Here is a 12,882-nt window from a genome sequence, read left to right on the forward strand (position 1 = left end):
CATGCAAAAGCCTGCCTGACCCCATAGACTTAAAGTTGTCACCCAATTCAGACAATTATGAGCTGCTTAGGTGTGCAAAATGGACATAATTTTCAACAGTCCCAGTATATACACAGACATAACCTTACCTAATACTGAGCAGGTCCCCCTTTTGCTGCCAAAACAGCCCTGAGCCGTCAAGGCATGGAGTTCACTAGACCTCTGAAGGCAAGCCTCCACCGGCTTCCCTTATTCCCATACTGCATCCTAGTACCATCCCTTCCCCAGGTAAGTGACGCACACACCCGACCATCCAAATGATGTACTGTAAAAGACAATGTCATTCATCAGACCAGGCCACCTTCTTCCATTGCTCTGTGGTCCATTTCTGATGCTCACATGCCCATTGTAGGTGCTTTTTGCTATGGACACAGGTGGGCATGCTGACTGGTCTGTGACTACGCAGCCCCATACACAACAAACTGCGATACCGTGTGTTTTCTGACACCTTTCTATCAGAACTGACATTCACTTTTCAGCAATTTGAGCTACAGTAGCGCTTCTTTCAGATCAGACTATACCAGACAGCCTTCATTACCCCACTGGTATCAATGAGCATTGGCCGTCCCTAACCCTGTAGCTGATTCAACGGTTTTCATTCCTTGGACCACCTTTGGTTGGTCTTGACATCCCACAAGAGCTGCAGTTTTGGAGTTGCTTTGACCCAGTCATCTAGACATTACAATTTAGCCCTTGTCAAAGTCGCTCAGATCCCTACACGTCATACACATCAACTTTAGGGACAACATGTTCACTTGCTCCCTAATATATCTCAGCCACTTTCAGGTGCTATTTTAACAAAATAATTGTGTATTGTCTTAAAACAGCCTTTCTCAACTTTTTCAACACAGAGGAACCCTTGAAATAACTTTGCAGTCTCAGGGAACCCCTACTAAAAATTACTATATCTTCAGCTCCTGATACAGTACATTAGTGTGATGACCAGGAAGGAGAATGCTCCTTACACTTGTGGACATTGGGAAGAATTACCCCCTTACAGAAAGATAAAAAAAAACGATGATGTCCATGGGAATTTATCTGAGAGGCAGAAATTGCTTAAGGAACCCCTAGCAACATTTGAAGGAACTCTAGGGTTCCATGGAACCCTGGTTGAGAAACCCTGGCTTAATGGGTACCTACAACAAATCTTTTTTTTTTCTAGCTAGGATAGAGTGTGGAAGGTGTAGAACCCCAGTCATATTTTTCCACTGGGGAGATTTAACCTATTTGTCCTGGTGGCCATTGTCATCATCGGGACAAACAGTGAGAGAAATCTAATACATTACAATTGTCACTTGAACAGGAAGTGAGTAGAAATCTTCTAGTGTGCAATCCTGTTCTAGTGAAACCTGTCTAAGAGGAGATTTTCCTTCACTTGGGAGAGATTTTCTTTGGACGAGAAGTATGGGGTTGTTTTTTTCCCCCCATTATACTTACCTAGATGCAGGGGCGGACTGATTATTCGAGCACTCGGGCACTGCCCCATAGTAGGGGGCCCCTTGAGATGCCCCTGGTACCTTTCATTGTCTTTTTTCATAGGCTTTTTTGGTATGGGCGAGGACACAGGGGCCCCATGATCCCCTATTGCCCGGGGGCCCCATGAGTTGTCAGTTCGCCCCTGCCTAGGTGGATGAAGCATTGGTCTGATGCTTCATCTGTCCACCACCGGCTCTAAGGGTGAGAACTCAGCAATCACATGACCACTGATCACTGAGTTCTGTCCGCTCTGAGCAGAGAGTGGGACTGTCAGTCACTGCTCTCTGCTCATCCCCCCCCCAGTGCTTACTGGAGCCCTGGGCTGTGGAGGGGGAGGAAGCGGCTGGCTTAGGCTCTCAGCGCTTTGCTGAGAAGCTAAACTAGGTGCCGTTCCAGATTCTAGAGTGGATACTGACTGTGAAGTCAGCATCTTTCCCCAGAGTGACGTCAACCGACAGTAGACTTCAGTCCACTGTCAGCTGCGAATGGGTCACAGGAGTGCAGAACGAACTTCACTCCTATGATCCACATGAGAAGCAAAGCCAAAAGAGCTTTGGCTGTACTTCTCCTTTAATACCCTTTTCTGTTTTTGGAATGGACATTTCCCCAATGAGACACAAACTGCAAAAAAGCCGGACAGTTCCTGTCTATCCAAAATTTAAAAACCGGCTATAAATAATTTTATGTTTTGTGATTACCAATAGTTTTATTGTTTTTTTTTTTTACATAAACATGGAATCTTTAGGCACTAACAAGCTTCTGAAATAAGGCTCAAATATAGTAACCCACAGGAAGAAATCAGATTTCAGATTTTGCTGATCTATTCCAAGTAGACTGAAATAATTGTTATTGATGGCTACACTTTGCACATCATCATAGCTCTTTGAGCTGTTTTCTTCAGCAGGCCTGAGGGTGTTTTTCTATATACAGTATATTTACATTTATTTATTTCAAGTTTCTTTTTATCTTGGCTTTTGCATTCTAGTCCCTCAGAGTCTTCAGAAGATCTCATAATATACAGTAAAAAACATAACAGATTTCTTTACTGCAAAAATATTGGATTTACAGGAACTTTAGCTAGTTTGGTCCTCAAGCTGTGACAGCAGGATCTTAAAGAGTAAAGTGCTAAAGCAGTTTGCATTTCATTATATCTTCATTTTTTCAACTTTTCTAAACATTTACTAAAATGGAACACTTCTCCTTTGCAGTGCCAATAGTTCTTTATTCTTTTCTTTCTGGTTTTCAGTCCCTACATCTGATGTGTTTGAGATATTTCTAGGCTCCTTCTCCTTTATCTCTTGAAGAACCTCAGAAGCTTCTTGAAGTTGGGTCATCAGATCATTTAGAATGGTTTCTGGATTAAACTCTACCCCATTCTCTTCTGCAGTCTTTCCAAGTTGTCCTTTCAAAATCTGGTTTAGCAGAGTCTTTGTTCTCTCCTTTCCACAGGCTAGCTTCAACTCCACTTGATCTAAGTGGTCTTTAGTTAGATGTAGCACAGTGCTGTCCTTATCTGGTGTTGGAGATAAGAGGTCTCCCATGGAAGATGCTTTCATTTGACTTTTAATGTGATGTGTTTGCATTGTCACATGGCCAGTTTTCTTTTTATGTTTTATGTATCGGAACTTCTTCTCATCAATTGGTTGTGTAGTATTCTGTTCTTGGACATCACTTGTTGGTAAATCGTTCTTCTCCAACTCATTGTTGTCTTTATCCTTATTGCTGTTACATATACCATCTGCAGATGTCCCCTGAAGAGCTCCTTCATCTGTGTCCTCGTCATTCAGATATTGGGACACCCTCTTACATTCATCTTGAAGGCTATTTGAGCGACTTCTTAATCCCTCTGTTCGTAAGTCTTCTAATGACTCTACTTGATGTGGGACTGATGGGTTTTCCAGATCATCAGACTCAAACTCAACTAAGTTCTCTTTGCTTCCTCTCTCGTCCGCCATGATGTCCTCTTTCTCCTCCAAGTCTGATGCTGAACCGACCCACTTAATCCTCATTTTGTCAGAAAGAATTTTAGGAGGTGGTTTGGGAGGAGAGCTCATCACTTCATTTAGATTTTCTGTGCTCTCGCTTTGAAGAACATTAAATGCTGGATTTTCTTCCATGCTAGTCTGTTCATTTTCAGACATTAGCTTCTCACGAGCATAAACATTTTCTTTAAGATTTTTTGGAGGAGGAGCTGGTGCTTTAGGTGCTTGAACTTCACCGTCTACAGTGTCAGGAGCGGTAGTCTCTGTAGTTGGTGGAGGATTTGGCTTTGTGGGTGGCATAGGGATCTTTACAGGTTCCTTTTGCGGTTCTGGTTCTGGTTCTGCTGCCTTAGGCTTGGGTGCTGGGGGAACTATTGTTAATATTCCAGTGTCCAACGCCTCCAGACCCAACCTTAGAGAGTCATCAGTTGCCGCCTCTGCCACCTGAATAAGTTAAAATTAAAATCTATGTTAAAAATAATAAAGGCAAAATATCAACAACTACATGCATGTCTGAAAATGGAAATAAACTGTATATATATATATATATATATATATATATATATATACAGTCAGGTCCATAAATATTGGGACATCGACACAATTCTAACATTTTTAGCTCTATACACCACCACAATGAATTTGAAATGAAACGAACAAGATGTGCTTTAACTGCAGACTGTCAGCTTTAATTTGAGGGTATTTACATCCAAATCAGGTGAACGGTGTAGGAATTACAACAGTTGACATATGTGCCTCCCACTTGTTAAGGGACCAAAAGTAATGGGACAGAATAATAATCATAAATCAAACTTGCACTGTTTTAATACTTGGTTGCAAATCCTTTGCAGTCAATTACAGCCTGAAGTCTGGAACGCATAGACATCACCAGACGCTGGGTTTCATCCCTGGTGATGCTCTGCCAGGCCTCTACTGCAACTGTCTTCAGTTCCTGCTTGTTCTTGGGGCATTTTCCCTTCAGTTTTGTCTTCAGTAAGTGAAATGCATGCTCAATCGGATTCAGGTCAGATGATTGACTTGGCCATTGCATAACATTCCACTTCTTTCCCTTAAAAAACTCTTTGGTTGCTTTTGCAGTCTGCTTTGGGTCATTGTCCATCTGCACTGTGAAGCGTCCAATGAGTTCTGAAGCATTTGGCTGAATATGAGCAGATAATATTCCTGAAACACTTCACAATTCATCCTGCTGCTTTTGTCAGCAGTCACATCATCAATAAATACAAGAGAACCAGTTCCATTGGCAGCCATACATGCCCACGCCATGACACTACCACCACCATGATCACTGATGAGGTGGTATGCTTAGGATCATGAGCAGTTCCTTTCCTTCTCCATACTCTTCTCTTCCCATCACTCTGGTACAAGTTGATCTCGGTCTCATCTGTCCATAGGATGTTGTTCCAGAACTGTGAAGGCTTTTTTAGATGTCGTTTGGCAAACTCTAATCTGGCCTTCCTGTTTTTGAGGCTCACCAATGGTTTACATCTTGTGGTGAACCCTCTGTATTCACTCTGGTGAAGTCTTCTCTTGATTGTTGACTTTGACACACATACACCTACCTCCTGGAGAGTGTTCTTGATCTGGCCAACTGTTATGAAGGGTGTTTTCTTCACCAGGGAAAGAATTCTTCGGTCATCCACCACAATTGTTTTCCGTGGTCTTCCGGGTCTTTTGGTGTTGCTGAGCTCACGGTACGTTCGTTCTTTTTAAGAATGTTCCAAACAGTTGTTTTGGCCACGCCTAATGTTTTTGCTATCTCTCTGATGGGTTTGTTTTGTTTTTTCAGCCTAATGATGGCTTGCTTCACCGATAGTGACAGCTCTTTGGATCTCATCTTGAGAGTTGACAGTAACAGATTCCAAATGCAAATAGCACACTTGAAATGAACTCTGGACCTTTTATTTGCTCATTGTAATTGGGATAATGAGGGAATAACACACACCTGACCATGGAACAGCTGAGAAGCCAATTGTCCCATTACTTTTGGTCCCTTAACAAGTGGGAGACACATATGCAAACTGTTGTAATTCCTACACCGTTCACCTGATTTGGATGTAAATACCCTCAAATTAAAGCTGACAGTCTGCAGTTAAAGCACATCTTGTTTGTTTCATTTCAAATCCATTGTGGTGGTGTATATAGCCACAAATGTTAGAATTGTGTCGATGTCCCAATATTAATGGACCTGACTGTATACATATATATATATATATACACACACACACACACACACACACACACACACACACACACACACACAGTGTAGGAAATAAATATTTGATTCCCTGCTGATTTTGAATGTTTGCCCACTCACAAAGAAATGATCGGTCTAAAAATCAAATGTTCGGTGTATTGTAACACTGAGAGACAGAATGGCAACAAAAAATTCAAAAGAAGTGCATGTCTAACAAATTATGCACTGATTTGCATGTTTATGGGGGAAATAAGTATTTGATCCCATTCACAAAACATGACTTAGTACTTGGTGGCAAATCCCTTGTTGGCAATCACAGAGGTCAGGCGTTTCCTGTAGTTGGCCACCAGGTTTGCACACATCTCAGAAGGGATTTTGGCCCACTCCTCTTGGCAGATCCTCTCCAAGTCTTTAAGGTTTGGTGGCTGACGTTTGGCAACTCGAACTTTCAGCTCCCTCCATATATTTTCAATTGGATTAAGGTCTGGAGACTGGCTAGGCCACTCCAGGACCTTAATGTGCTTCTTCTTGAGCCACTCCTTTGTTGCCTTGGCCGTGTGTTTTGGGTCATTGTCATGCTGGAACACCCATCCACGACCCATTTTCAATGCCCTGGCTGAGGGAAGAAGGTCCTCACCCAAGATTTGATGGTACATTGCCCCATCCATTGTCCCTTTGATGCGGTGCAGTTGTCCTGTCCCCTTAGCAGTAAAACACCCCCAAAGCAGAATGTTTCCACCACCATGTTTGACAGTTGGGATGGTGTTCTTGGGGTCATAGACAGCATTCCTCCTCCTCCAAACACGGCTAGTTGAGTTGATGCCAAAAAGCTCGATTTTGGTCTCATCTGACCACAACACTTTCAACCAGTCCTCCTCTGCATCATTCAGATGTTCAGTGGCAAACTTCAGACAGGCCTGGACATGTGCTTTCTTGAGCAGAGGGACCTTGCGGGCACTGCAGGATTTCAGTCCTTGTCGGCGTAGTGTGGTATCAATTGTTTTCTTGGTGACTGTGGTCCCAGCTGCCTGGAGATCATTGACAAGATCCTCACGTGTAGTTCTGGGATGATTCCTCACTGTTCTCATGATCATTGACACTCCACGAGGTGAGATCTTGCATGGTGCACCAGACCTAGGGAGACTGACACTTGTTTTGTGTTTCTTCCTTTTGCAAATGATTGCACCAACTGTTGTCACCTTCTCACTAAGCTGCTTGGCGAGAGTTTGGTAGCCCAGTCCAGCCTTGTGTAGGTCTACAATCTTGTCCCTGACATCCTTGGACAGCTCTTTGGTCTTTGCCATGGTGGAGAGTTTGGAATCTGATGGTTTGATTGCTCCTGTGGACAGGTGTCTTTTATACAGGTAACACAATGAGATTAGCAGCACTCCCTTTAAGAGACTGCTTCTAATCTCAGCTTGTTACCTGTATGAAAGACACCTGGTAGCCAGAAATCCTGCTGAATAATAGGGGATCAAATCCTTATTTCCCTCATGAACATGCAAATCAGTGCATCATTTGTTAGACATGCATTTCTTTAGAATTTTTTGTTGCTATTCTGTCTCTCAGTGTTACAATACACCAAACATTTGATTTTTAGACCGATTATTTCTTTGTGAGTGGGCAAACATTCAAAATCAGTAGGGGTCAAATACTTATTTACTTCACTGTATATATATCTCCAGGAATCCATTTTAACTATTTGTCCTCTAAAAGGTTTTACCCCCTGTATGACCAAGCCATGTTATGCTATTCGGCACTCCGCTACTTTAACTGGATTGCTCGGGCATGCAACACTGTATCCAAATAAATTTTTTCCATACAAATAGAGCTTCATTTTGGTGGTATTTGATCACCACTGTCATGAATAATCACTGAACTGTTTCTTATATGCTTATTTTTTTATTATTGTCAGCTCCATCTATTGGCCATAATGCAGTATTTTCCTGAAATACCGCAACCAGGAAAATACCACAATATGGCCACTAGATGGGGCTACCGAGAAAATGATCATATTAGACACTTTATGGGGATTATCTGTGATGGATGTGCAAACACATTCACACAGCAAACCTGAAAAAAACCTAAAAAAAAATAAAAAAAAACCCTAAAATAGAGGGTCATAAGTTATAGAGGGTCCTCATCAGGTATTATTTACTTGCTAACAGCACTCTTTCACAGTCTTATCTTCTGCCTTCTTGCCAATGTAGTGCCCTCCTAGTTAGGTTGCTAGTAGGAACAAGATAAATATAGTTGTTGGCTCCTCTGTAGCCAGGGGAGCAGAGTGAATTCTTTTGGCTGTTCTGGGTTCTGCTGGTAATAGGCTCAACTGCTTCCTTTGCATTCTAGTGTGTTCTATAATGAAGTGGGTTGACCCTGGCCCTGCATAATTGAATAGCTTCAGCCAATCCCTGGGTAAAGAATGACCAGTAGGGGGCTGGGGTGTGTAGAAATAGTCTTGGGTCTGAAACAGCAGGGTCCTTGTCCTGGAGAAGAAGTCCCAGCCTGAAGTGCTGCTGCCTTTCTGGGCACGTTGGCTGAAGACTTCAGGAGTTTCATTGAGGTCCCAGCTCAGGGAGGGCAGGGAGGCCTATCTCTATAGTTGTTGAGAAGAGTTTGGTGGAAGTTCATTGAGGATCTGGCCTGGAGGTTCACGGTACAGGGTCTAGCTGGTACTAGAAGGAGGTATTCTTGTACCCAGGGACACAGTCAGTAGAGGCCTGGGAGAGAGACCCTAGTGACTGTTGGTGTTTAATCCATGGAGAGACTATTCCAGAGTTGCTGGTTTAGGGCTGCTTCTATAATTTGAGTCCCCTGGGTTGTATGTCCATCTACCACTAGTCATAAGGGGATTCACCCTGAAGAGTCTACTTATAATCAGAGTGTCTTTTGTTGTACGTTGCACTAAATTTGAAGCATCCCAAGGATCATCCAACACCGCCACCAACATTAAACTTCAAAAAGACACTCGCTATTTGCTTTTTGTATAGAGTCACTGTGGAGCTGCTGTGTGCCTGACTGCCAAACACCTAATAAGGAATAGAACCTGAGACAAGGTCGGTCTGGGGTATGTGCTACACAGGTCTGGGGTATGTGCTACACAGGTCTGGGGTATGTGCTACACAGGTCGGGGTATGTGCTACACAGGTCTGGGGTATGTGCTACACAGGTCTGGGGTATGTGCTACACCAATAAATTACAAGTCTGTTAATCCTGATACTGGTAGTCTAAGAAAAGCAGTCATAACCATGGCATCCTCAGCCAGGCCCACTTATCTGGCATACGAATAGGCTTTTTTTTCCCCAGCCCCCCCAAGGACTAATGATGCCTTTGAATGCAGCCTTTTTACTGGAAAATGTCTAAATATTTGAAGAATCGATTCCTGGAGAAAATACATTACTTGTTTGGGGGGAACCCCATGCTACCATTACCACTAAGCAATATATTATCTCTAGGAGTGAGATCTCCATACATGCCTGGGTCTGGCTTTATGGCTTCCACATGGGCGCTTGAAGGATATTGGTTCACTTCTGACAGTATGACCAATTGACTACCTCTGCAGATATGGCAACATGGACTCAAAGATCTTTCAGTCTATATTTGCTTTCAATTGCATACCTCTTTGAGGTGGATCCTGGTTGGGGGTCTTCTCTTTGCTGCTCCGACTTTAACTCTGTGCCGGGTCACATGTTCCAAAGAGCATGAAGTGTCTACCGTCACCTACCCAAAAAGATATACAAGTCCGCATTAGGTCATGTTAATGTTGGCCACAGGGGCAGACTGACAACTCATGGGGCCCCCGGGCAATAGGGGATGATGGGGCCCCTGTGTCCTTGCCTAAACTCAAAAAAGCCTATGAAAAAGGTACCAGGGGCATGTCATGGGGCCCCCTACTGACCCCGGGCCCTCAGGCAGTGCCCGAGTTTCCAAATGGTCAGTCCGCCCTTGGTTGGCCACCATCTTTACCGGTTAAACTACTGCTTCAGCTTTTTTTACTGCTGCTCAGTATAATCAATGACTCCACAGACTCTTCTGTGGGCTTCCTACAGACCTGGACCATTTGGATCCTATGTGGTCCTTCCAATAGCTACAAATCCCTCACGAGATTATGAGATCAGTGCAAGACTTTACTACCATACTTCTAATAAAGAGCCAGCACCCTCCCCATGCACTTCTGGCTTTCACTCCCACCATCTGCTCTTTTTTAGCACCTTTATACCCTCCCCAGGACACAGTTGCTGAATTTTAATACATTTCCCTTGGGATTTAACCCTTTTTGTGGTCAGAGCTGTTTTTGCATTTTTTTTGCACATTGTTAAAGTGGACCTTCTGCTATTCCACTGACTTGGCTCTAGACAGGAGCAGAACGAAAAAAATGAGTTTTGTTTCATTGTTTAGATTGTACGCCCCTTGAGGGTTAGGGACCTTAGATTGTACACCCCTTGAGGGTTAGGGACTGATGTGAATGTACAACATATATGTAAAGCGAGGCATAAATTGATGGCGCTATATAAGTACCTGAAATAATAATAATAATAATTGCTTAAATTATTTTGTTTAGTTAAATTCATTTTTGGAATTCGTTTTGTTTGTTTTTTAATTCGATTTACATTTTCAGAATTCGGTCAAATTGTACTCAATTAAACCGAATCAAAAATATTGTATCGACATTCAAACTTATTCTATTTAAAATTTGAATTTCAGAAGACGGTTATATTCTATTTTATTCTATTCTTGTTTTTTATTCTATTCTTTTCTATTCTAATCTTATGTGTTCAGTTTTATTCTATTCGAAATTTTAATTTCTGAAGATGGTTATATTCTCTTTTATTCTATTGTTTTTTCTATTCTAATAATTTCTATTGTATTCTTTTTTTTTTTTCATTTCTATTCCTTTATTTTCTATTCTATTTTATTCTTTTATTTTCTATTCTGTTCTGTTTTACTCTATTCTATTTCTTTATATTCTATTTTATTCTATTCTTGTTTTTGATTTCAGTTCGATTTTGGTTAAAATTTCGGTTCAATTTTGAGTCGAATTAGATTTTGAGTCGAATTAGATTTTGATTAAAATTCAATCCGGGTCAAACTCTATTCGAATTTTGGCCAAAATGTTGTTTTGCCATTTCGGATTCGTTTAAATTCATCACTATTGTAATTTTGGAAATTCGGATACATCCGAATCTCCAAATAAAGAACAATTTGTCTGAATTTCAGTTTGCAACTATACATGTCTACTTTGCTCCTCTGTAAGGAGAAAATATTTGGCACAATGAAGTGACAGCAAAGGTTATAGGTCCACTGGGTAGAATAGTCCTAGATCAGGGGTGGGCAAACTGTGGCACTCCAGCTGCTGAGGTCTGAAGAAGGAGCCTATTGAGCATGCTCTGAAATGCATTACCGCCCCCTTCACCTGCTACATCTGACTCTGCTCTTTAAGCTTCATTTTTGATGCACAGGCACATCCTGGACTCTACTTCCTGATCCTATAGGCATAGTTTGCTGCTGGACGGCTGGATGTCCCACCTGGATCCAATTACCACACAAGTCTTTTTAATCGTTTATCTTGTAAGTGCAAATTTTCCATTGTTTACTGAATAAATTGTCAATACCTGGGGCGGACTGACAACTTATGGGGCCCCCGGGCAATAGAGGATCATGGGGCCCCTGTGTCCTTGCCCAAACTCAAAAAAGCCTATGAAAAAGGTACCAGGGGCATCTCATGGGGCCGCCTACTGACCCCGGGCCCTCGAGCAGTGCCCGAGTTTCCAAATGGTCAGTCCGCCCCTGGTCAATACTGCACATAGAGGCGCTTTCCTCTCTTTTTCATGTATTTCCATGACAGCTGGAGGGCCGCAGTTGCCCACCACTGTCCTAGATGATAATAGTCCAAACAGACCATGTAGGTCAGTGACCAATAGTCCACTCAGACACAGCCTGGTCCACAGAGCAAGAAGCAACTCTGGAAGACAAGGAGAGGAGGAAAAGGGACAAGCGCCACCTAAGTGTAGTAAGTAAGAAAAAAGCTTTAATGGTCGAGGATTAAAATGCACTCAGAAACACAGGTGAAACCAAGCATGTAAGTCCCGGTCCAGATGGAACGGCTGCTATGGTCCTACTGACAGGCCGCTCCGGAGGCTTCCAGGGCTCCTGGTCAGTGTGGAATGCAGAGACAGGTGCATGCGACCTCACGTCGCGAGGTGACGGATGGATGTGACAACGCTTTGCGGAGCGTGCACTCCTTCCTCAGGCAGCCTGTTTGTTTTTTCATTCATGCTGTAAGATATTCTACAGTCAAAGAGACATTTACAAAGAGAAAATACAGTTTAAATGGCCAGTAAATTACATTCATTGCCGGCTTCTTTAAGGGGCGGTTCACACTGTAGAAATGCAGTCCAGATGCGTTCTGGATGCGTTTCCGCATGCGAGTTTTTGATGCGGTCCAGTGCGTTTTTATGCATTCCAGTTCATTTTTCTCCTCTTTTTCCTTCAATTTAAGTAGGGAAATGAGCGTTCCAGTGCATTTTTCATGAGTTCCAGTGTGTTTTTGATGCATTCCAATTCATTTTTTCCCCAATTTTTTTCTCTTCAATTTAAATAGGGACATGTGCGTTCCAGTGTGTTTTTGGTGCATTTTGGTGCGTTCCAGTGCTTTTATATTGCGTTTTACCATGTTCCAGTACAGTTCTGTGCAGCCTGTTCTCCTTTTTTTCTGCAACCAGAATGCACTGGAACTGCAAACACTGATGTGAACTATGACACTTACAACCATATAACCTACTTTCTGTGCGTTTTGGATGCAGAAAAAAAAGCAACTGATCCACATCTAGTGAGAACTGGCCCTGGACATGTGTGTTGCAAACACTGTTTACATATGCGTGCGGGACTTAGTTATGAGTTTTCCTTTGCGCACAGGCAGGGGGGTACGGGGGCTTTTTATTTTTTATTTTATTATTTATATATTTTATTTTATTATTTATTTATTTTTACACTGTCTCTACTTTTTTTTTTATATCACTTTTTAGTGCTATCACAAGGGATATCCCTTGTGATAGCTGGAGCTCATCATGGAGACCCCAGATCTCTATTAGACCCCAGATCTCCCCTCAAAATGATATTCCAGTCTTAATTTATTTTTGTTTTTTTTGTTTTTTATAAATAACAAACACA

At 42.3% G+C, this 12,882-nt stretch overlaps 1 protein-coding gene across 1 annotated transcript in view; it reads right to left on the reverse strand.

Annotated features, from left to right (window-relative positions):
* Positions 1–2,194: 2,194 nt before the first annotated feature.
* The window catches only part of PLEKHO2 (pleckstrin homology domain containing O2), a 90,432-nt gene continuing 79,744 nt past the window's right edge, over positions 2,195–12,882 (reverse strand). The window contains exons 5-6 of the mRNA XM_089656669.1: positions 9,331–9,432; positions 2,195–3,941 (exon numbers count right to left, since the gene is read on the reverse strand). Coding sequence (XP_089512795.1) covers positions 2,697–3,941; positions 9,331–9,432 — 1,347 coding nt within the window. The 3' untranslated portion in view covers positions 2,195–2,696. The remainder of the gene's footprint in view (positions 3,942–9,330; positions 9,433–12,882) is intronic.

Source organism: Staurois parvus, unplaced genomic scaffold, assembly GCF_062004578.1.
Source record: "Staurois parvus isolate SC_StPar_1 unplaced genomic scaffold, SC_StPar_1.0 ptg000927l, whole genome shotgun sequence".
In the NCBI taxonomy this organism is placed as follows: Eukaryota; Metazoa; Chordata; class Amphibia; order Anura; family Ranidae; genus Staurois; species Staurois parvus.